Genomic DNA, 24,443 nt, shown 5'->3' with positions numbered 1-24,443 from the left:
GTGAGTATGGATATTTTCTAGTGCCTGCATGTGTGGGGTGAAAAGAGAAAGCTAATATTTAAAGGATTTGAGAGTATACCAACATGTAAAGCACTGATAAATAGGAACTTGGAAGAAGGCTAAGAATTGAGCAAAGAAGTAAGAGGAAAATCTATATAGTTGTCGCTGAAGCCAAATAGAAGCTTAATGAGGAAATGGTTCATAGTGTTGAGTATTGCAGAGGGATTAGGTTAAATGAGGTTTCATGTAGTGGCAGAAGCCAGATTTTATTGGGTTTTGGAGTGCATGAGTAGAAAGTAAATGTAAACAATGTAAACTATGGTTGGCCCTTGAAGAACTTAGGGGTTGGGGGCATTGACCCCTCATACACTTGAAAATTTTACATGTAACTTTTGACTCTCCAGAAATTTAACAGCATGCTGTTGACCAGAAAAGCCTTACCAATACCATGAACAAATTGCTTTAACACTTGTATACTGTATGTTGTATGAATTATAGACTATTAAAGCAAACTAGAGAAAATGTCACTAAGAAAATCATAAGAGGAAACATGTTTGCTTTACTGTATGTATATTTTATTGAAATAATCTGCAAGTGGACCTGTGTACTTCAAGCAGTATTATTGTTCAAGGATCAACTATAGTTTAAAGAAAGGAGTGATAGAGAAGGGTATGCAGCCAAGGAAGAGTTACAATGATCTTGTTTTTTTTAAATTGAGATTTGCTTGAACAAGTTGATATATTCCATTGGAAAATACTAGCAGAAAATAAGAGTATCCCAATAGTGTTGATTAATAAGTTAATATGACCAAGTTGGTGGCAAGGGATGGAAAGTACACTTGGAAAGGGAGTTTCCCCATGGGCAAATGGGGAAACTCTAATGAACGAACTACTTTGCCAGTAAGAGAGAAAATAGGGGTGGAAATGGGGGTTAGCATAGCAAAAATGGAAGAGTCCTTGTGGTCTGAAAGGGCTATAATTGGGGGAATCTAAGAGGGGCATCCTACTTTAGATAAGGAAAAGCAATTTTTAGAAGAGTTAGTTACCTAAGCAATATTGTAGCACAGCTGAGGTGAGCCAGTGGATAGATGAACACTAAGTATATCTTTTACGTTAGTCTTGAATGTGAAGATTATATTGCTACATATGCCTTCTCAGATACAAGCTCAGTATATTATGATCAAAACTACTGGTTTATTTAACTAACCTTAGAGAAGAATCTAGTTCAATGGAAAATTTTGCTTTGGATATGTTAAAAAAGAAAGATTTACTGTTTGCATGTCATTTACTGATCGTAGTTATTTATAGTTTGAAATAAAAGTAGTACCGACAGTTTGAAGACAAGACTTTCAACAGTATCAGTGGTAAAAATTTTATTAGCTTGTCAGAATTATATTTGTCATTCTTTTCTATGTATGTGCATGTTAGTGTTAGCATACAAATAAGTCTTTTCCTTTTAATTCTGAACAGTAAACAAACCATTTTGTTCTATTAAAATTTTAGGTTATTATGTAGTTGGCAACTGAAAACAATACTTAATGGATACCATCAAATAGTGCAACAGGTAAGTTCTTTAAAAGGTTTATTTTAAGCAGGGATATGAAATTACTAAATTAACTCTTTTTAGTGGACAACTTGTAGAATGTTGTAACAGACTGGTTTAGTAGTTGCTGAATTTTATAGGTTTTATCTCGCTCAAATATTTTAAGGATCCATGCATTATTTAAAATCTTTTCTGTCTGGGAATCCTCAGCACATTTCTAGGTAGCATTTGTCCTGAAACTGATTTCCATCCTGGAGAATTTAGGATCTTCAAATGTAGTCAATCACCCTTATCCATATCTATCACTTTTTGAGTGATTTATTTTTTCCTGCTGAGACTGAATAGGGGTAGTAAGAAGAAATCCAGGACTCATTATGGAATTGTAGAGTATCTGTGGGGAAGTTAGGAATGTAGTTCTACATTAGTAACAGAAAAGGTGTTGTGGAGCTCACTTAGGATCATGTATACATACTTAATGAGCCTAGTCCTAAATATAGCACAAGTGAATAAATAGGCAGGATTAATTTTTTTTAATAACTGGAAGTTTTTCATCACCTTCATCCATTTCACCCCTGCTCCAATGTAGTTATTCTTAAAGTTTAGGTTCTTCTACCTGAAAATTTCTTTACAAATTAGAAAAACTTAAAAAAAAAAAATCAGTTACTTAAGAAACCAAAAGTAATAAAATGCCTCTTGTAGAAAAATAAATGTAAGTAGAACTGCATTTCTTTCAATGCTTTTATTCATTTGTATGTTTTCCTGATTTCATATATTTTTTCTATCTTAAAAGCAGGTTATTATCTATGATAACTGACAATGACAGTCACTCACATAAAGCATTACTGAACCACAAAGAAATATAGGAGATAAACTATTTGATTTGTAGAATATAGGCTGTCATTGCTGGCAGCATAATTACTGTAGTTTTTTAAGGGGATGTTTAAATTATTTCTTGTTTTCTCTCCACTGCCTCCTCCTTATCCACTGTGACTATTTATATTGTATACTAGAGTTTAAGAAATGAATCTACTGAGATATTTAAATAGCCTGGAAAAAACTTGTTAATAAAGACTAAGTATAATAATATCTATAACTGTTTTACTCTATCAGTTCACCAAGAGGGTTCCTAGAGAAAGTCCCAATTACTTATTAATCTCTTTCCTGCCCTCCAGTTGGTCATATAGAACCCAGAGTTAGTATTACTAATTCTTTCTGTATATTGTTTTTAAGTTCAGTAAATATGGGTCGGGGATCAGCAATCTTTTTCTGTGAATGGCTAGATAGTAAACTTTTCAGGCTTTGGTAGTTGGCTCTGTCACAAGTCCTTAACTTGTAGAGCCAAGGCAGCCATAAGTGGTAAATGAATGGATATGGCTGCGTTTCAATACATCTTTATTTACAGAAATAGGTATTGGTTTGGATTTAGCCTCTAGGCTGTAGTTCACAAAAATCTAATATAATTTATTGCTCATTACTAGTAAGCTAAGGGGGGAAAATATAGAAGATGGGAAAGTCAAATTTGTTTTACAGACTTGCCCACCCAAAACTATGTTAAGATGTGATTCATATGTCTCATGCATTGTTGAAATATCTTAGATTATTATTTTCTTCATCTAAAAGAGGGAACAAATTCACAGATTAGCTTTGTTCAGAACTGTGTGTTGGTAGTGCAGCAGCATTATCACAAAAAGTAACAAAAATACAATGTTTTGATTTCAACCAGAGAAGTGATGTAGAGTTTCATCTAATAAAAAATATGTTACACTTGAGAATTTTCTTTGCTTTCTTTATTCTATGGTTATTTTAAAAATCAAAGATTTCTAGGAAAGGGAATTATAACTCTTAAATATTTATTCAACTTTAGAAGTTCTTTTCTTTTTGCTTTTTTATTCTGATGGTTTTATCTTGTTTAAAGATTGACTCCTCTTGAATTAATATGGGTTAGTTATGAAAAGACAAAATCGACAATTGTATATAACTTTTAAGGTCAAGGGAAAAAATTAAAAATATGATATTGATAATTTATCACTTTTAGATTTTTTAATTGCATAGATATGCCTAATTTTTATGTTTTACGTTCTTTCCTCTTCACCTCATACCATCTTTTTTTTTTTTTTTTTTTTTTTAATGATGTAGTTTGGTAGATTTGCTAAACTGACCAGTGGTCAGTGCTGAAGGAACAAAGGAGTATGTGAAATTTTAAAAGATTTTAAGTACATTCAGTATAACTCATCAAAATAGATTTGAGGGCTTCAATTATTCTTTCAAAATGAAATTGGTGAGTGTAGTAGGGATGGTAGCTAATATTTCAATTTCTGATATTTTTTTTTCACGTTCACATGAACCTGTATCTCATTTCAATTTCAGTGTATGGAATATTCATTGTAAAAGTGAAATTAATTACAAATGTTTTGATCTAGAGAATGCAGCACTCTCCTGATTTAATGAGCTTTATGATGGAGTTGAAGATGGTTTTGGTAAGAATTTGCTTTCTAATACTGTTATATTCTGTAAGTCTTGATTTTCTTTTTTAAATTCCTGCAAAAACTTAACATGATTAGACTTTAAAACGTCTCAACTTCTAGTCACTTAATGTTTCATTTTCCTGTGTGCGTAAATGTGGATGATGCTTTTTTGAATTCCATGAGGAACAGAACTGTGTATAGGAACCAAATTGATTTTGTCAAACTGAGTGCGCTTAACACTATTCTTGGACAGGTGGTGAAATAAAATGTACTCCTAGTCAGTCAGAATTTTAACATCTATGGTGAGATTAGGTAGCCACAATTAAAGATCTAATACAGTATATAAAAATTTTGTATGTAGCTGCAGATTTCTGAAGAACTTGTTAGACTTCATTACATACATACAGTTATATATAATAGACTATTCAGTTTGTCAATTATGCATAAAATACTTGAATTTTTAGTTTGTCCTATAGACTTTGTGTTTAAGAAATTTTTTATTCAAGTTTTCATCATAAACAGAAGAGGGAAGACTGTATAGTCAAACCTGTAGGCCCGTGACCTAACTTCAACATTTTGCCATTTTTTTCTTCCCCTACTCTTTAAGGAGAAAAGGACTAGAGTTGTTTTTTTTGTTTTGTTTTTTTGTTTTGTTTTGTTTTTGTTTTTGTTTTAGATTTATTTACTTGAGAGAGAGAGAGTGTGTGCATGCATGAGGGGAGAGTGGAGAGAGGCAGAAGGAGAGAATCCTCAAGCAGGACTTCCTGCTGATTGTGGAGCCAGCCAATGGTCTCAGTCCCAGGACCCTGAGATCAAGACCTGAGCTGAAACCCAAGAGTTGGACTCCTCCCAGAATGAGCCCCAGACTAGAGTACTTTTAAGGAAATTGTGGACATTGTATCCATCTCTCAATGAATGTGTTGGTGTATACTTGTAACAGCTAAGTGTCATTTTGTTTTATTTTGGTTTTAAATATGCTATTATAACCCTGACAAAGTTAGTGATAATTTTTTTGGCTTCTTTGTTTGTATTTGTATGTAAACAAGGTCCATATGTTATATGTTGATATGTCTCCTAAGTCTTTTAATTTCTAACAGTGCTTCATCTTTCCTGTACTTTTTTTTTTTTTTTAAACTCTACAAGTTAAATAAACTAGATTATGTGTCCTATAACATTTCTTGCATTTTGGATTTGGCTTATTAGATACTCATGGTATCTTTTAACATATTTTTCTACCTTTTTTGTGATCTAGTCTCAGCAGAGTGGGTTCATTTCTTCTGGTAAGAATACTTTGTGTTGTGTACTTTATTGCATGAGGAGGCACATGGTATCTGATAGTTCTTCTCTTAGTAGAGTTAAGATTGGCCAATAGGCTTTAGATCCATCAAATATAAAGTTTCTTATCAGCCTATCACCTAAGATTTTAGTATACAATGATAATCATTGCCTACACTCACTATTTCATTAGAGGTATCAAATGGTGATTTTTAAAATTCCATTCGCTATATTTATTGTCTGGAGATACATTATTATCTGGAGAACAACTTCCCTTCATCAGTTATTTGGTTAATTTTGAGGTATAGCTCGTAGTGGAGAAATAGGTTAAGTGCTTGTTTCTTTTCCTTTTTTAAAAAAATCAATTTTTAGAGTAATGAGTTAGTGCCTAGCAACTGTCAAAGTGAAATAATGATTTTTTTTAGTATCATTATGAACTCATGGGTTTTTATATATCGATTTTAATCCATTGCAATCACTATACCTTTTGATGCTTAAATTTTGTATCATTTTTAGTCAGTGTATGCCTCTTTATATTGGCTCCTTAGTTCTTCTAACACAGCCAAAACTTTGCTTTCTGACACAAGTTGCCCCAGTTTAATTTACTCATCCTTTTGAAGAACTATAATTTTACTTCTCCAAAGAGCCATGGTTTCTTTGTAGGAAATGGTGTTTAGATGCCACCGATCTGGAAACTGGAGTGTTTATTGCTATTATTGCTAGGCCTTTTCAGTGAACAGAGTTAGGAAAAAATAATATTTAGAAAGAGTAATTTATCATGAGTTCATATTGATATTTCCAATTCAAATTTGGTATTATAACATTTTTACTTTGATTTTAATGCTTATATTTTACTCTGAAAATCTTGGTTTCTAATATTAACATAATTATTTATTATGTTGTACTTGTTATGGTTTCTTATGCTTTTCCTGTATCTCTATATTTGTTTGACAAAATTATAGTACCAATATATTGCTACTAACAACTGAAAGCAGTTTTTTTTTTTGTAGTTCTTTTTGAGTTATTTATTCTTAGCAGTAGCTGCCACATACAAAGAGCTTAGCTGCTTAAGTTGTTCTGAGTCCTTTTTTTAATCCTTATAACAACACTCCAAGGTCGGGCTTTGGTAAAATGTTTGACTTTAAACTCTTTATTCTGATCCCAATTTCTAAAGTTTGAATTCTGACTTACAAATTTGCAAACCCTAACTAATTAGAATTATCAAAATTGATTATAAATTTCATCAAAGGCCAGATTTCATGATAAGCTTTAAAAAGGTAAGGTGAAGAAGTAAAGCATATTTTGAGTTACCCTTGGCATTGCAAAAAAGTTTGAAAATAATTTTATCTTTTTATCATACTTTTCATAAGCTATGCAAATAAAAGGGCTCAGGAACCGGAGTAAAACTATATATACCATGTCCCATTAAGCTCTTATTACTAGCAAACTTTATTAGGTTGTAAGAACAGATTTATTGGTCATTTAATTTTGAAGAAATACTCTTTAGTTTAAAATAAAATATTGACATTGATTTCTAAGAATATTCTATTTAGTGTTAAGTTTTTTAGTAACTAGATGGAAATGAGACCGCCAAGGCAAGCGAGGGTCCAAGAACAGATTTTATTGCAGGCACCCTCGGGCGAGGTTCCACGACTCACGGGGGGAAGAGAGTGAGTCGAGGAAGTCTCGCCAAGACAAGGTGGTAGGGGGTTTACATAACGTTGTAAGGTAGAACGGTTTCCTATTGGTTGGCTCATATGCAAAGGAAGGATTGCAATCCAACCAGTCAGAGTGACCCTCACTATGCAAAGGAAGGATTGCAATTCGACCAGTCAAAGGTGACTTCCTCCTCTGGGGTTTGAAGGGCATTGGGTTCGGTTGGGGAAGTCCAAAGGAGAGGTGTAAGGGTCTGCTCAAGCTGTCAGCAGGTCATTGGTCCATTGGCGTCCCAAGTGGAGGTGGTGACAGGAACCTCAGCCATTTTGGCGTATCTGCCATCTTGAGGAGTTTCCTTTCCCGCCTGGCCCCAACATTTAGTACCTTTGTTACTTCATTTCTGAATAAAATGACATGCTGTATTTTAGCTTTCTAAAGAAATTGACAGAATTTGTGATACTATTGCACATTTATGAACAGTGTACTTAAAGAGAGTGAGAGAAAATTATATTGGTTTATTTGTTGGGCTGTCTTGTCAGTAACAGGGTTCCTGTAATGTAATCCTCAATGAAAGAATTGAGGATGATGTCCAAATGAAATCAGTAGTTTTTGAACCTTTTCAGGAAATGTGGTAAATCTTCACAGTTTCTTAGTAATTACTAGGCATATAGTAAGAGTTCAGTATATATTTGATAAATGAACAATTACCTGTATTTTATTTACTTATTTATTTATTTTTGAAGATTTATTTATTTGAGAGGACATGCATATGCGAGCAAGGAGAGGGGCTGAGGGAGAGGGAAAGAGAGAGAATCACAAGCAGACTCCAAGCTGAGAGCAAAGCCCAATGCATGGTGGCTTGATCCCAGGACCCTGCGAGCATGACCTGAGCTGAAATCAAGAGACGAATGCTTAACTGACTGAACCACCCAGGCGCCCCACAATTACCTGTATTTTAAGAGAACTCTGATGTGTTTTTGTTTGTTTGTTTTTAAGATTTTATTTATTCATGAGAGACACAGAGAGAGAGAGGCAGTGACATAGGCAAAGGGAGAAGCAGGTTCCATGCAGGGAGCCCGATGTGGGAATCGATCCAGGGACTCCAGGATCACGCCCTGGGCTGAAGGCAGGTGCTAAACCACTGAGCCACCCAGGCGTCCCGGGTCAGGTTTTTTTGAAACTCCTATTTAGGGCTTAGTCACTGCATAGCTAAGGTGTTAAAACTAGGAAATGATAAAATTAGGACTTAGAACCTTTGTAAAACTTTAAAACCTTTGTTCTATCTACTATGTATCTTGCCCTTTCTCCACAAAGAATGCTTTGATTCTTTGCCTTTGCCTTTTTTCCTGCTATGGCTTTGGAATAGGAGTAACTTGTCTGACCCAAGGTAGAAGGTAGAGTTTACAAAGTTCATAAAGCTAGAATTAAAAGACTTTATTGTTATTCAAATTTATTTTTACATTCCGTGTATGTGGATAGGAGTATTTAATATTTCTGGATTTACAAAAAGTTCAAAAGAATTCCTGAAGCTGTTTTATATATAAGTATAGGAACTATACTGACTTATTTTTTAATAACAGGATAATCTTAATAGTAAAAATTTATTTTTCTGGACCATATGGCAAATTACAGATAGCATTAGGTATTTAGTTTTATTTAAAAAGCAGTATACTCCTTGTCTTTTAGGAACTTACCTTCTAATTAAATCCAAATTGACATTTTGGGCCTTAGAAACCTGCTTTCATAGTTGTTTTTATCCTAAGCAGATTTAGAAGGTAGTTTCAGTTAATAGTCTTGATTTTGAAATACTGTTTTGTAAAATCTATTCTTTCTAGTATTACCTAAATTTAATAGTATCCTATTCTTGTTTTAAAATTAAAAAGTGTAAGGACTAATATATTAAAAATATGCTTAAAGAAATAGAACTTACACCTCTTTTTAGGGCTACAGTTAATATTTATAATTTTTATACTTGTTCTCACCTGGTTTTACTATTTACTGTGTTTGACTTTTTTATTTCTTTATTTTTTTATCTCTTTTGATAAAACAGTCCATATGAACATGTGTAATTTGCAGATACATTTATTTTTACTTTCCAAATAAGGTATTTGTCTAGGTTAGCACCTTTGAAGTAATTGGTAATACTCAGCCTCAGCAATTCTAGTGATGTTTGTATTGCTTGTAAAAAAAAAAAAAAAAAAAAAATGTTAGGGGTTTTTTTTGGAGTGGGGGGCAGGGTACATAAACCATCTTGAAGATATAGGTGGGTCTTGCAGGAAAAGGAACTGTGATCTAGCCACATAGATGAAAAAACACTTAACCTGGTCTGGGAGTAATACAGAATGTAAGCCAGTGAAAGAAAGTAGCAGATGAGTATTTACTGTGGTAATAAAGGGGTTTTACTTATAAAAGTGTGATTCATAACTGTATACATATAGATCTGTCTAAACAATGTACTTAAGAGTTCAGGCTTTTCTTAAAGATATATGTTTCTTTATATCAAAGTTTTTCCACAGGAACAGAAAAATATTCATAAAGCTTTGAAGATATTTTTAGACTCTTGTCATCTCTGATAGGCATAATAGTCTAGGAAAATACTAAAATCTGAAGTTTTAATGGTATAATAATTGGCATTTTCATATAATAATTTTCAATACAGTCCTTTAACTTTTTTGTCTTTATATAAGAAGGGGAATGATTCAGATGGAATTTCTATAAAAATAATGGACACTTTTAGTGAGGCACAAAGGAGATTATGAAGTTGTTTTGTAATCAGATAGTAGCAATTTACTATCTAGCATTCCACAGCAGATCAAGTTTGTTTTCTTTTAAACAGGAAGTTGCTTTAAAGAATAAACAAGAGCTGTATGCACCACCTCCTCCTCCCCAGTTCTACTCAAGCCTTATGGAAGAAATAGGAACTCTTGGTTGGGATAAGTATGTCTATTTTAAAATGTTTCAGAAATGTCTTTTTTTCTTTCCACATTTCAATTTATTTGCAGTTTTAGCAGTTTATTTTATACCTGTTTTTAGTCAGTGTTTCATTATAATTAGAACTTAATTATAGTAACATTTATTGTGGGTATGAATTAAAGGGATATCATCATTAAGTGATCTGCAAGGTAAAATACTAAATGTAATTTGGAAAAAGATAACTTTTATTTATGCAGTAAGATGTTACCACATTTTTACTGAACATAAACATGTTATTTAGTTTTATTGAGGTATAATTGATAAATAAGATTATAATATTTTTAACATGTGCAATGTGATGATTTGATTTACACATGTACATTGTGGAAGGAGTCCCATAACTCATTAACATATCCATTACTTCAAATACTTTTTTTTCCTGATGTTCTTGCGACTATTATGGAAGGGAGACCTTTAGGAACTTCTGACTGCCATTTTTACTGACATGACTCCATGTATTTACTGCCATTTTCACTGATATCATGCTGTATGTTTACTGTTTTTCTTACGGGTTTTGTGTTTGTTTTTTTTTTTCCTCTTTATCTGCCCTTATTTGAATTAATCAAGAATTAAGTTGTTATATACATTCTCTTAGAATTACCTTGGAATTAGAATTCTCTTAGAATTACAACATATGTATAGTAAAATATATATTTGTACTTTTACCAATTTTCTTATAAAGGGAGGATCTAAAACTCCTTAATGTATTTTTTAACCTGTACCTGTTGTGTTATTTTTATCATGCATTTTATCCTATATTAGAATTGGCAAGAAGAATTTGTATATAATTTGTGTATATATGAAATTATATATAAATATTTCTGTGTGTATATATATATGTATAAATTTCTCCCAGTGTTCTTTTATTTTTTAAAAGATTTTATATATTTGAGAGAGAGTGTACATGCACATAAGTGGGGAGGGGCAGAAGGAGAGAGAGAAGCAGGACCCTGGGATCATGAGCTGAGCCAAAGGCAGATAACTGAGCCACCCCGGCACCCCTCTAATTAATAACTTCATGCATTTCTATCTTTCTGTCTGGAATCTTTTTCTTCCTGACTAAAGAATTTCTTTTAATATTTTCTTTGAGATATAATTGACATATACTAGTTTCAAGTGTGCAACATAGTGATTCTATATATATATATATATATATATATATATATATATATATATATTATGAAATGATCACCATAAGGCAAGCTAATCTCCATCATCACACATACTTACACACTTTTTTGTCTTATGATGTGAGCTTTCAAGATTTCCTCTTTCAGCAACTTCCAGTTATATAGTTTTATTAATTATAGTCATTATGGTATACATTACATAACTGGAAGTCTGTAGCTTTTGACCCCTTCACTCATTTCACCTCTGCCTCTGGAAACCACCAATATGTTCTCTGTATCTGTGAATTCATTTCTTTTTCTTTATTCTGCATATTAATGAGATCATATTGTGTTTCTTTCTCTTATTTGTCTTACTTAGTGTAATGCCCTCAAGGTCTATCCATATTGTCACAATAGGAGCATGTCCCTTGTTATGGCTAAATATCTCATTGTATATTTGGTGGATGGGTATGTGTGTGTGTGTGTGTGTGTGTGTGTGTGTGTGTGTGTGTGTATATATGCCAGATTTTCTTTCTCCATTCATCTGTTAGTGAATATTTAGGTTGCTTCCATGTCTTGGCTATGGTAAATATTGCTGCAATGAACTTGGGGATGCAGATGCCTCTTCAACGTTGTGATTTTGTTTTCTTTGGATATATACCCAGAAGTGGAATTGTTGGATCATATGGCAGTTCCATTTTTAATTTGAGAGTGTGTATGGATTTATAATCACTGTATCTTCCTGTGGATTTTTTTCTTTTATCATTAAATGTTTCTTTTTATCTCCGGTAATACTTTTTGCCTTACTGTATACTTTGTTAGATATTAGTATAACTGTACTAGATTTCAAAACTTTTTAAAAGTTTTCCACCTTTTTCTGTATTTTCTTTCATAGTTGTTTAAAAATACTTTTCTACTAACTCCCATAGTCTATATCCACTGGAGTCTGTTTTTAATTTTTTTTTGGTTTTCAGTCATATAGCTAGTCCTAGATCTTAGCATACCCAGTGCTTTTCTTTTTTTTCCCCAAATTGCCTGCCTGCCTGCCCGCCTGCCTGCCTTCCTTCCTTCCTCCTTTCACAGTTGTAGGTTCACAGCAAAATTCAAAGGAAGAAGGTATAGGGATTCTTTTACTTTCTGCCCCTATATATGTATGCAGACTACCCCATTATCAGTATCCAACTCTGCCACCCTCCCTTCCCCCGACCCCCCTCGCACTGAGGTAGTACATTTGTTACAGTGGATGAATCTATATTGTATTGATACATTGTTATTACCCCCAAACCATAGTTTACATTGGGGTTTACTCTTGGTCATACATATTTTATGGTTTTAGACATGTTTAATGACATGTATCTGCCATTCTACAGAATAGTTTCACAGCCCTAAAAACCTTCTGTGTTCCAAGTATGTCTCTCCCTTCCTCTCCCCTAACCTCTGGCAGCCACTGATCTTTTTACTGTGTCCACATTTTTGGATTTTCCAGAATGTCCTATAGTTGGAATCGTACATTATATAGTCTTTTCAGATTGGCTTCTTTTACTTAGTAATGTGTGTTTAAATTTCTTCTTAGTCTTTCCATGGCTTGTTAGCTCATTTGTTTATAGCACTGTATATAGTTCCATTGTTTGAATGTACCAGTTTTTTCATTTACTTACTGAAGGACATCTTGGTTACTTCCAAGTTTTGGCAATTATGAATAAAACTGCTATGAACACCTGTGTGCAGGAAGTTTTGTGTTTTTTTAAATCCACATTGGTAAATACCAGAGGCTTCTACCTTTTTTTTTAAAAAAAGTTTTTATTTAAATTCCAGTTAGTTAAGGGTGCCTGGGTGGCACAGTCAGTTAAGGGTCTGACTTTTGGATTTGGCTCAGGTTGTGATCTCAGGGTCCTGAGATTGAACCCTTTGAAGGGTTAAGATCATCTGTGTAAGATTATCTCTCCCTCTCTCCTGCCACTCCCCCATCCCCATGCATGTACAGGTGCACATTCTCTATCAAATCTTTTTTTAAAAAATGAATTCCATTTAGTATACAGTATAATATTAGTTTCAAGTATACAATAATGATTTAGTACTTTCATAGACTACTGTGTGCTCATCATAGCAAGTGTACTCCTTGATTCCCATTACCTATTTAACCTAATCCCACCTCCACCCCTCCAGTAACCATCAGTTTGTTCTCTATAGTTAAGAGTCTCTTTCTTGGTTTGCCTCTCTCTTTTTTAACCCTTTGCTTATTTGTTTGTTTCTTAAATTCCACATTTGAGTGAAATTGTACAGTATTTGTTTTTCTCTCTTATTTCACTTAGCATAATACTCTCTCGCTCATCTATATCATTGCAAATGGCAAGATTTTCTAAGCCTATAGTATTCCATTCTATATATGTACCATATCTTCCTTATCCATTCATCAGTTGATGGACACTTGGGCTTTTTCCATAATTTGGCTATTGTAGGTAATCCTGCTATAATCCTTGGAGTGCACCAAATCCCTTTGAATTGGTATTTTTGTATTCTTTGGGTAAAGACTTAGTATAATTGCTGGGTCGTAGGGTAGCTCTATTTTTAACTTTTTGAGGAACCTCTACACTGTTTTCCAGAGTGGCTGTACCAGCTTGCATTCCCACCAACAGTGTGAGAGGACTCCCCTTTCTCCATATTCTTGCCAACACCTGCTGTTTCTTGTGTTGTTGATTTTAGCTATTCTGAGAGTGTGAGGTGATAGCTCATTGTAGTTTTGATTTGTATTTCCTTGGTAGTGAGTGATGTTGAGCATCTTTTCATGTGAGTCTACTACTTTTTAATAGTAAGGAGTAAAGAGTTTTTATTTTCACAATTGAATCAATCGAAAATTGAATACTCTGTAACAACAAAAATGTAAAACCTGAACTCTCCTGGTCTCTGCTCTACAAGATGACTATTCTTTCTTTTAAAAAAAAAAAAAAAAAAAAAAAAAAGGAGCCCAAAAGACAGAAAACCTGAAAAACTGATAAAAGGGGAGAAAAGAGGAAACTGACCTAATTTCCAGGTATTTCGTTAATGCACCTTTCCTCACTGTCTCTTGCTGTCTGTTCTTTAGTATATGCCCTTATTCATTAAGGCTGCAGTGCTGTGCCTAATGATCTTTCAGCTAGAAATTGTGTATAAAAAAGTTTAGAGGTTCTAGGTGATATTTTCTTTTACAAAGGGTTTACTTTTTCCTTTGTTAAGAAATAGAGTAGGAGGGGCACCTGAGTGGCTCAGCGATTGAGTGTCTGCCTTCCTCCCAGGGCGTGATCCTGGAATCCCAGGATCCAGTCCCACATCAGGCTCTCTACATGGAGCCTGCTTCTCCCTCTGCCTATGTCTCTGCCTCTCTCTCTCTGTGTCTCTCATGAATAAATAAATAAAATCTTTTAAAAAAAATGGAGTAGGGACAGGTTGCTATAATCCTATTAAAGATTGAACTGGTTCAGGTTGGGCTATAGTTTTTGTAACACTCCGTGTACTAATGATTGCTCCCCTCCCTTTCCTAAGTTATAACCCTTTAGAACTTTTACACAAGAGCTAGGTGTGTTCATTGGAATTTCTCCCTTGGTAGATCCTAAACTCTTACGTGTGTCTCTTCACAAGGCCAGTTTACCTCTCAGTTGGAGTCAGGGGTCCATTTTTGATAATGCTTCATCTGCCTCTTGTTTGTTTTGCTTTTAGGGGTAGCCTTCCAGGGGTTCCCACTGAAAGTTTGGGGATATTCACTGGGGCTTTTCCTGGTGGTGGGTTCTAAATCTTAATTAGTTTCTCCTCAGTATTATGAAATCTCTGAATATTCGTTGGCTTTTATTGGCTTTCTGCTTAGTTTTTTATCCTCATCACTTGCAGTTCAAGGATTTATCAAAAGTTTTGATGGAAAATTGCCTGAATATTAGAACAAGGTCTCTGGCCCTATGTTTCTACTAGATTTTGGCCCTTTAAAAGTCTGTTATTTTTATTTCCCTAGCCTCAAAGAAATGCTGTCTGCATTTTGGTTTGCCACTTAATAGCAGCTCTCTATCTGTGCCCTTTGCCCAAATCCTTCTTCTCTTGCCCTGTGACCAGAATTGGTAAATAAATTGGTAAATAAGCTGAGAGAAAAATGGCTTCTATTAGTACTGGCTTGTCTCTCCTCTGTTCCCCTTTTTCAGGACCTTGGTTCTTTAGGTCTTGGTTGCCTTAGTAATTCTTTGATGCCTTCAGGCTTTTTTTTTTTTTTTTTTTTCCCTTTGCATCAGGCTACTCTAGTACTTCTCAGTGAAAGTGTAGGTTTGTAGCGAGCTAGTCTAATTTAGCCAGAAATGGGTGTTATATATAACTTTAAATGTACTATTCTTGTGTTATTGAGGATTGGTTAATGTTTATTCATGTGATTAGGCGTTTTTTGATAAGTCGCCATTCCTAAATAGGATTGGGTAAGATAGAACTTTTAAATAAAATTTAGCATGACAAGAAGAGGGGAGACAGAAGACAAATAACGAATTGAGCAGTTTGGCTGAAAGTATGAAGATTTGTCTTGAGGCACCGACATCATGGACCTGCTTGGTCTTTGGATTTAAGGTGATAGAGAAAAATCATAACTTATTTTCAGATGCTTAAATGTTAAGATCTTAGTGTTTAGAGGATTTAGGATTGTAGGACAGACTTGGGAAGGCAAACTCTTTTCTGTGTGGTTGTGACATATTTGGAAGAATTCCAGTAATGAAAGTAGTTGAAGCATTGAGAATACAAACATGAGATTTGTGAATCATTGGTTTTCTCCCCCACATATTGAATGCCTATAATGTAAGGCAGTGGATATACATAGTTAAGACTTAAAATTCCTCAAGGAACTTAGAGGTGAGAACTAGATAGTGGGAGAGTCAGAATTTAAGTAGATGATCACAGTAGTACTTAATTCTAACTGTGATAAGTACTACAGAAGATAATTATAGGATTTCTTGGGAGCTGTTAGCAACAAAGGTATAAGCGAAATAGTGCAAGTATTAAAATACTTTATGGAATAAGCGTTTTTTTAGGGACAAATAGAAAGTATTGAGTTTTACGTTGCACACATTGTTCTGATGTGAGAGAAAAAGGAACAAATATCTAGCTTGGAGAATAGCCAAAAGGGAAGCCAAAAGGAAGATTATGAATGCCTCTATCATAGCACTGATCACTGAATGTTTATCTCTTCCTTAAACTAAGATTATTATACACAGGAACTTCCACTTATGAAGTTTCTGCTATATGCCACTGACTGCTATAGCCACTTTATATATTCTTAGTTACTTCTCAGAATAAATTTCAAGATACATATTTTTATGTTCAACTTTATATATAAAATGGTAGCCAACACTGGCTATATAACAGTCCTCAGGGATTCTGTGTGAATTATGCTGCCTGGAATTGTGCTGTGGGGAAGCTCTGATATGGAGTCTTCAATAAAGTTCCTTCAAATACTTGGAGATAGTTTTTATTAGTTTCACCCTCCCTGTGTGACTATCTCATCATGGATAAAATTGGCCATATGCAAAATTAACCCATCCTGAGAGAGAGTTTTGAAATCTGTTGCTTAGATTTGTGAAAAGATCAAAGTTTAATTATAGTGACGAGTATGCATGATTGAATTAGAATATAGCTGCTGTTACTGAGTCATTTGTTTCATTAGTCCTTACAATTGAGGACTGTGTTAGCAGAAGAGAAGTTGTTTGCATGGATTGTCAGAAGCCAGAGAATAAGATTTTGTCAGTATTTATTCAATGCTTTCTGGAGTAAGAAAATCTATCAATTTTATTTTTGTGATTTATTTATTAAATTAGGTCGTGTTGGTATTGGGTTTCAGAGCTAACACCAAGACTTGAATTGTGCTGTCTGCGTACTAGAATTGCTACCTTTTGAGCCCCTGCCTGAGCAACTGGCCAGCTTAATTTAAAATATCTCTTAAAATGACACAGACAGTGATTTGCATGACAAATCGATTTGAATGGATTGTCAGAATCTTAATGATTAGTAGGCCATGTCAGTATGTCTATATTTTCCTCATACCTAAATTCATATTTTTGTAGATTTACTATTGCATGGGTAAAATCTGATAATGAAAAATCTTTTTTTAAGGTAATGAAGACCTTGCTATGTTTTTAAATTACATATCTGACATATCTAATCAATTCTATAGGATGAGGCATTACAAAAAATTAGGAAAAAATAGAGTATCTAGAATATGATTGAGATCTTTTTTCTTTATTCACATACATTTTTTTAAATAGAAATGACATTGAGGATTAGTAACTGACCTTAAGTTTGATTGCTATTGGTGTAATTTCTGTACTTGTTTCAACTTGTATAAAAACAGCTAGCTGTCTGGAGGGTAAAAAGATGATGGTAAGACGAGTTGTGATTTTGGGAGTTACACAGTTCACAAAGGTAGAGTGATGCAAAAAGTTGTCTTGCTGGGTTTCTCTTCACTTCTACTGGTGTTGTTTTGCAGAATGACTCATTAAAAGGATAAGAATTAGCATCCTTGGGGTTTAACAGGATTTTCTGTTAAGATGTTAAGGACATTAAGAATGTCCTGGAGTTGAGAGCACTGAATACTTTATAAGTAGATTCATCTACATCCCACTTTACCTAGGATAATCCTAATTTATGCCTTTTATCCTGGACCTTTCAGTTTCAAAATTGTCTCAATTTGGAAGAAATGCATAGTCATCTTAAATACCTTCTGTTTATTTTAGTAATCACATAGCCATAGGTAATTCAGAGATTAAATTGTTCTAACAGGGGGAGTGTGATCTGATGGTTTTATTCTTTTATAAGACAGCATGTTTATCAATTAGAGTAAGTAGAATTCAACTATTAGGCCTTTTAAATATGTCTAGGGAAAGAGCGGAGTTTTATTAAATTTGTTGTGCTGTCGAAAGATTGTAGACATATATTGCATTGGATATTTAATTAAGTACCTTATAATGGATAAGTACCTTATAATGGGCTTATTAATTGGTAGTATGTTCTATAATTTTTAATGCATATCAAAGATCTGTATGCCATATTGGAAGAAATGGAGATACTTGTTAAGATGAAATTAATTCCAGTAACCAGCCAAGAGCTTTAATTCTGGCTTATCAGCTGTGTGACCTTAGGCAAGTAATGTAACCCCTCTGAGCCACAGTTTCTTTATTTTTCAAATGAAACTAATACTTAATAATAAGGGTTAAAAAGAAACACATGTTATTTGATTCAAATAATGCCTTCTGCAAAGTAGGTATAAAGTTGAGTCACTAGTTCACCTAAAAATGTCAGACTATATATGAGTTTTACAGCTCTTAATGAGTGTTATGATTTAATTATAACTAGTAATGATAATTTTCATTCCATAATGCATAAGAACATAGATGTTAATAAGTATGATTTTCATTCTAAATTACCTTTATCATAGAGTGCTTTTTCCTCATATATATTCAAATCACTGAATAAGTGCGAATTACCTAATAGTGAAAAAATTATGTTTTTTCTACATTGGTAATATGTTTATAGTATGTAATTTAAACAATTTGCATTCAGTTTAAAAGTTGCATATGAATCAATAAATATGAACCATTGGGATAGCCGCTTCTCCATGGTCATATAACAAGCACATATAGCATTAATATATGTATAGAAGTTTAAACTTTTCATATTCTTTATAATAAAAGCTTATTTGGGAAGCAAAAATTTACCTAAAACTGACAGTTTTGAGAATGGTGAGGTCCCTTTGAAGACTTATGTATTTATTTTAGACAGAGAGTGTGCATATATCTGCAAGTGGGATGGGGGAGAGGCAGATGGGGGTGGGGGCGATAGGAAGGGGATGGGGGAGAGAATTCTCAAGGAGACTCCAGGCTCTTCGATGGGGCTTGATCTCATGATACATGAGATCATGACCTGAGCCAAAACCAGGAGTTGGCTGCTCGACCAACTGAGCTGCGCCGGCTCCCCTTGAAAGATGAAGTCCTTTTGGGCTACAGATGATTTAGGAAGGTTCTTAGAGGAGGTAGGTATTGGGATAAGCTTCAAAGGAATGTAGAGAGCCTTAAAAAGGAGGTAATAGTGGAAGTTAAGTTTGTAGTGATGGAAATGTGTAACTAACTCCTCTTTGGACTTAAGAGTAGATCACTTGCTCACATAAGAATTAATACCAGGGTCAGACTGAAAGATCTTAACCATGAGACTAAGGATTCTATATATGCAAGTGATGGGGACTCATTGGCTATTTTTGAGGAAGGGGTTGATATGATTTAAAAACAACTTAGGAAGATTGGGATGCAGGGTGGCACAATTGGTTAAGTACCTGACTCTTGGTTTTGGCCCATGTGATCTCAGGGTCTTGAGATCAAGCCCTGCCTTGGGCTGCATGCTCAATGGGGAGTTCGTTTGGGACTCTCAAATAAATAAATCTTAAAAAAAAAGAAAAAAGAGGACGTAGGAAGATTAATTTAGTCATGAAAGGCAGAATAGATTAATGTACAGAAGATACAAGAAGTAAAGACACAGCCACACATGGCTGTGGTTACTATTTTGGACAGCGCAGGTAGAGACCCCTCTGTCATAGAGAGTTCTGTTGGTCAGCTGCTCTAAGAGTGTTGTGCTTGTCTGCTTGGTCTTTGCTGGCTCATATTGGCCTAGGTTCTAGTCTGTAGGTAGGGAGAAGGAGAAGGGGCATGGGGAGAAGGCACAGTTTTGTTATAAATGATTCAAGAGATTCATATATCCCTACTGCTTACAGTTCATTGACCAAGATTTAGTAATATGCTGATATCCAAGGACAGCTAGAAGAAGGGTTATTAGCTGAGTGGAATGTAAACTGCTAAAATTTGGTTTGGAGGCAGGAATCCTATTCTCAAAAGGAAGGAGGTGAGAATAGGCAGCAGAGGACATTTGGCAATCTAGGTCACATGTACATGATGTACTCAAGGTATTAATAATTACAATAAGGTTTCTTCTTGTTCCTTATACAAAGTAGACAGGGAATCAATATGGGTAAAATGTTTAATTTTAAATGACTATGCTGAGATTAACCGATAATCTTAAACATCTTTTGCCACTTTTTTGAATTACGTCTTAAAGTTCAACAAAATTAACATATTTTGAGCAATGCCACTGTTGATCTCTAAAGTATTATCTTTGTCTTAAACTATGTGGGAAGGTGACGATTTTTTGTGTGATTGCATAAAGACTAGAACTATTATTTATATTTATATCTTAGTTTATAGATGTTCAGTAATTTCTAATATTTGATGCTGAGCAGCAGTGTAAATTATGAAAAGTACTAGTTGGTGATTTGATTGTCTCTTCTTTCTCACAATCCCCTCTTACTTTCTGTGTGTATATTTATCATGATTGTAAACTATTTAAGTCTTACAATGAAGAGCAATTTTTTTCACACCATTTTGTATTCCTGCTCTGACTCTTTAAAGCAGATACTCTAAGATGTTCATGTTTACAGCTTTCATGTTTCTAAATAATATGCCTTTTTCAATATAACTTATCAGTATTAGAAATTCCAAACTGATTAACTACTGTAATAAAAAAGGATTTGGCTCATATACTACCTTTTCTTTCCCTTCTTCACTATTACTCTATTAGCTTTAAAATTTCTTAAACTTTTTTCATGTTTCTTCAATTAAAGATGTTATCTCTTACTCTCATTAGCAATTAGAAATTTTAGTGTTCCTAATCTTCCTCACATCTTTTCCCTTCTGCCTCTCAATTTTTGTCATCTCTACTTTTTAAAATGCTGTGGTCAAATATATTTACATTAGTTTCTGTAGCTATAATTAAGTCTTTTAGTTTTTGTCTATTGCTGGATTCTAAAAATTGTAATTAGTAAGCAGTTAAATTTGTAATGACTACATAAATACTTTTCACTGAAAAGCTAATGGTAGAGCAATTAGTTTTCGTCATAGCTTTATTGTTTATAACTTGGTTTAAAATTCCTTTATCCCTTTGGCTTCTTGTATTTTTAAAAAATATTTTTGTAATTTTGTCTTGTATATAAGTCATACCCTCTAGTCTACATATTCTACAGACTTTTCTTTTTTGCCTACTATCTCCTTTCTGGAGCCTTCTTTCTTCTAATTTGTTTTACTAGCCAGTGCTTTTCTAGCCACTTTTCATTTTTATAATATCTGTTGGAAATTTCTTTGTTGATGCTTAGTACTTCTTGTTCTTTTGGTTAACTGAGAGTTTATTTATAATTTTAAAAAATTCCTTTGCTTTTGTTTGGTGAATGAAGGAAATGCATGTGCTCGTCTCAACATCTTGAATCTGAACTGTCAATGTATTCAGAGTCTGATGTCCATATATCTAAACCTTAGAGTCCTATTGATGAAACATGTGATGAAGTCTCATGTGCTAAATTTTTGGAGGGAGGATCCGAGATATTTATAGACATAGCTATAGGAAAATAATGATTATATATATATAAAGTCATTGATATTTTAATGTAAATATGTTTTTCTAGAATAGTTTTACTTTCATTTGTTTTCTAAGACCCTAGGCTTTTCATAGTTTATGATACAAATTTCTTCTGTTGATAAAGATTATTTTGTTTTACTTTTTATTCTCCTCTTGAAGATATATATCTTCTTCAGATTTAGATCTATTTTTCATTACAACCATGGTTCCATAGCTATTGCCCAGCATTTCTTGAAATTGACCCATTTTACCATTATATCTGGCCAGTGACTAAATGGCATATAGTGATGTTAAAAGAAATGTTTCCTGGGTTAGGAGGCTAATGTTAGTTCTGAACTCTAATGGATCTCACCATCAGTCTGGGTGATAAGTTGTGCAATACTCTTAGGCTACTTTTTATCTTTACAAGAGAATAGTATTGTAAAAATGTCAAAAAATATCCACATGCCCAGTTCACTAGTAAATATACTGCTAAATTTGAACCTTTTTGGCAGTAGCTTATGCTACTCAAGGGACTGTATTTTTACAGAATGATGTATTTCAAAGGGTATTGGTTTCCGTTGTAGAAAATTCATGCATTTAGAGCAACTTAAAGCCAAAAACAGTTGTGCTGTGCTGTAGGTTTAAAATATTATTCATCTTGAATATGTGTCTAGGTTAAATGTCAGAAGCTATATATTGCATAGAAAGAAAATTTATTGTTAGCAGATTAGACTGTACCTGTGCTTATATAACATTTTCCATGGAGGATCAATTGAGTAGATGAACTAATATCAGCCAGATTTTTGTACACTAACATTATTGATAATAAAGGAGAGGTTCATTGAAGAGAAAAACAAATAAAGGAAGTATAAAAGTCTCATATTGTATGAAACTACAGAAATGGATCAAAGAGTTTGACAGGAAGTTTAATGTGTACATAAGTAGAGGCTGACAGCAACATGCTGTGTGTGCCAAAGGTTCCAGTGATGGAAAACCGAAACATAGTGCTCACTGACCACAGCATGAGCCTTGACACACATTGTAAATAATCCAGAGATCTATGACTGCATTAAGCACCAGGCTGGTGTATTAACGGCAGTAAATCTATAGCTGTATAAAGGGCTGGCATGCAGAAATTCCTCTGATTAATTTTTATAATGGATTCATAGGAATACAGCAAATATTTTCATTTTGAATCCTACCATCCTCGAACCTCCCCTCCCCCCACCTTTGTCCTCCTTAGTTTGATCATTTTTTATTTCCTTCTACTCACCAGACTTGTATACGTGGATACTTGTCTCAGTACTATCAAGTTAAAAGCTGAAGATGCTTCTGGTAGAAAGCATCTCATTACTCTCAAGTTGAAGACAAAGGTATGTGCTTATTAAACTATTATGGTCAGGAAATACTTTGTGAAATGAACTCTGAATGTATTCAATGTAAGATGTGCTAGTTGCTTCTAAAAAGATATCTGATACTTTAAAAAATTTATTTTGGAAAGCTCAAAAAATTCACTCACTAGGTTTCCAAAAGCCTAGAGATAATTTGTGTCACTCTTTTAGTGCAAATTTTTTCAAAACATACACTTCATAATAAAGAAATATTACAAATAAGATTCAGCAGTCTCAAAGTACCTTGCTGGTCATTTTTGTAATATTGTACAAAGAAAGTTTCTACTATTCCAAGTGAAGTTTCACTGAAGTCTCTTGTCTTCAAGTCTTGTTATGAATTACATTTGTAGTTCTTCCTCTGAGCATCAAACACTCTTCAAACACATCCATATGCATACCTTTTTATTCCTTGTTTGGGCTGAAATTTTACTTCTGTATTTTAAGAATTTGCAAAGTTTATACCTCCATTTATAGACACTTTACAGGCTAGTGATCTACAGTTACTAATTTTATTGGCACGAAACATAGCTGTTTTGTCTTTTAGTTCTAGATTGTGAATTTTGAAAAATAAGTAGAATAAGCATGTTCAGCATATTAACCATTTACTTAGTAATCACTAGGGACACATTAGAATTTGAGAAAACCAGGACATTTAAGTTTTTTTTGTTGTTCCTAAGAATCATCAATCAACTCTATTTCAGAAGATTGTAGTGATGAAAGATCAATTGTGTTGTCCGTTTTAAAAATGTGTCTGGCATTTAAGCTTTCCATGAGAGAAAATTAATATATAAAACTGAACTGGGTGACACAGAAAAGTTGCTATCTTATGGTGCCTCTTTATCAGACAAGTTGAGAAATGACTCATTCTCTTTTTCTTACACACAGAATATTCATGTATAACTTTAAGATTTATGTGTGATAAGTGTTGAAAAAAATTAATGGGGTAGAAATCTTACTTGTAAAAGAAGTTACTAGGGTATTTTTGTTAAAATGAAAAAAAATTTATTTGAGAGAGAGAGAAAGAGAGAAAACATGAGCAGAGGGGAGGAGCAGAGGGAGAGGGAGAAGCTGAGCAAGGAGCCCAGTGTGGGCTCAATGCCAGGACCCTGGGATCATAACCTGAGCTGAAGGCAGACGCGTAACCAACTGAGCCATCCAGGCACCCAGTTTTTTAAAATTTTTAAAGGTGTGCTTTGTTCTTGTTTCTGTTTTTTTTTTTTTTTTTTTGATGGCTTTATTTTTATAAGCTTTACTTTTACAAAGGAGATTCTCTGTCTAGAGCTACATCTATAAATTTTATTATTAATTCCAGTTAATGGCAGTAGTAGTAGTATTGAGAGTAAGGACGTAGCTGCTTGTATGGCCCAACCTGTTTGCTTTTTCTTATACCATTTCAGGGTAGATAAGGTGACACTTAATATTTCCGTGAAGAAAGTTTTTAAATTTTTGCATCATTGATAGTTGTGAAGCACTATTATGGATGCCCTGGCAAGAGAAAAGAGGAAGCTTTATTTAAATTAGGAAGGAATTGAGAAAAAAAAAAATGCATCAAAAAAAGACAAGGGATCCCTGGATGGCTCAGTGGTTTAGCGCCTGCCTTCAGC

At 33.8% G+C, this 24,443-nt stretch overlaps 1 protein-coding gene across 5 annotated transcripts in view; it reads left to right on the top strand.

The window, feature by feature from the left end:
- FANCL (FA complementation group L) overlaps positions 1-24,443 on the top strand; it is a 110,413-nt gene that overhangs the window by 16,511 nt on the left and 69,459 nt on the right. For all 5 annotated transcript variants that reach the window (XM_077915467.1, XM_077915468.1, XM_077915466.1 and 2 more), the window contains 4 exons: positions 1,503-1,563; positions 3,963-4,019; positions 9,775-9,875; positions 22,725-22,821. In XM_077915467.1, the coding sequence (XP_077771593.1) occupies positions 1,503-1,563; positions 3,963-4,019; positions 9,775-9,875; positions 22,725-22,821 (316 nt within the window). The remainder of the gene's footprint in view (positions 1-1,502; positions 1,564-3,962; positions 4,020-9,774; positions 9,876-22,724; positions 22,822-24,443) is intronic.

The sequence above is a fragment of the Canis aureus genome, chromosome 11 (genome assembly GCF_053574225.1).
Source record: "Canis aureus isolate CA01 chromosome 11, VMU_Caureus_v.1.0, whole genome shotgun sequence".
NCBI lineage: Eukaryota > Metazoa > Chordata > Mammalia > Carnivora > Canidae > Canis > Canis aureus.
The sequence above is the reverse complement of the archived record's forward strand: the minus strand, read 5'-3'. Positions and strand labels throughout refer to the sequence as shown.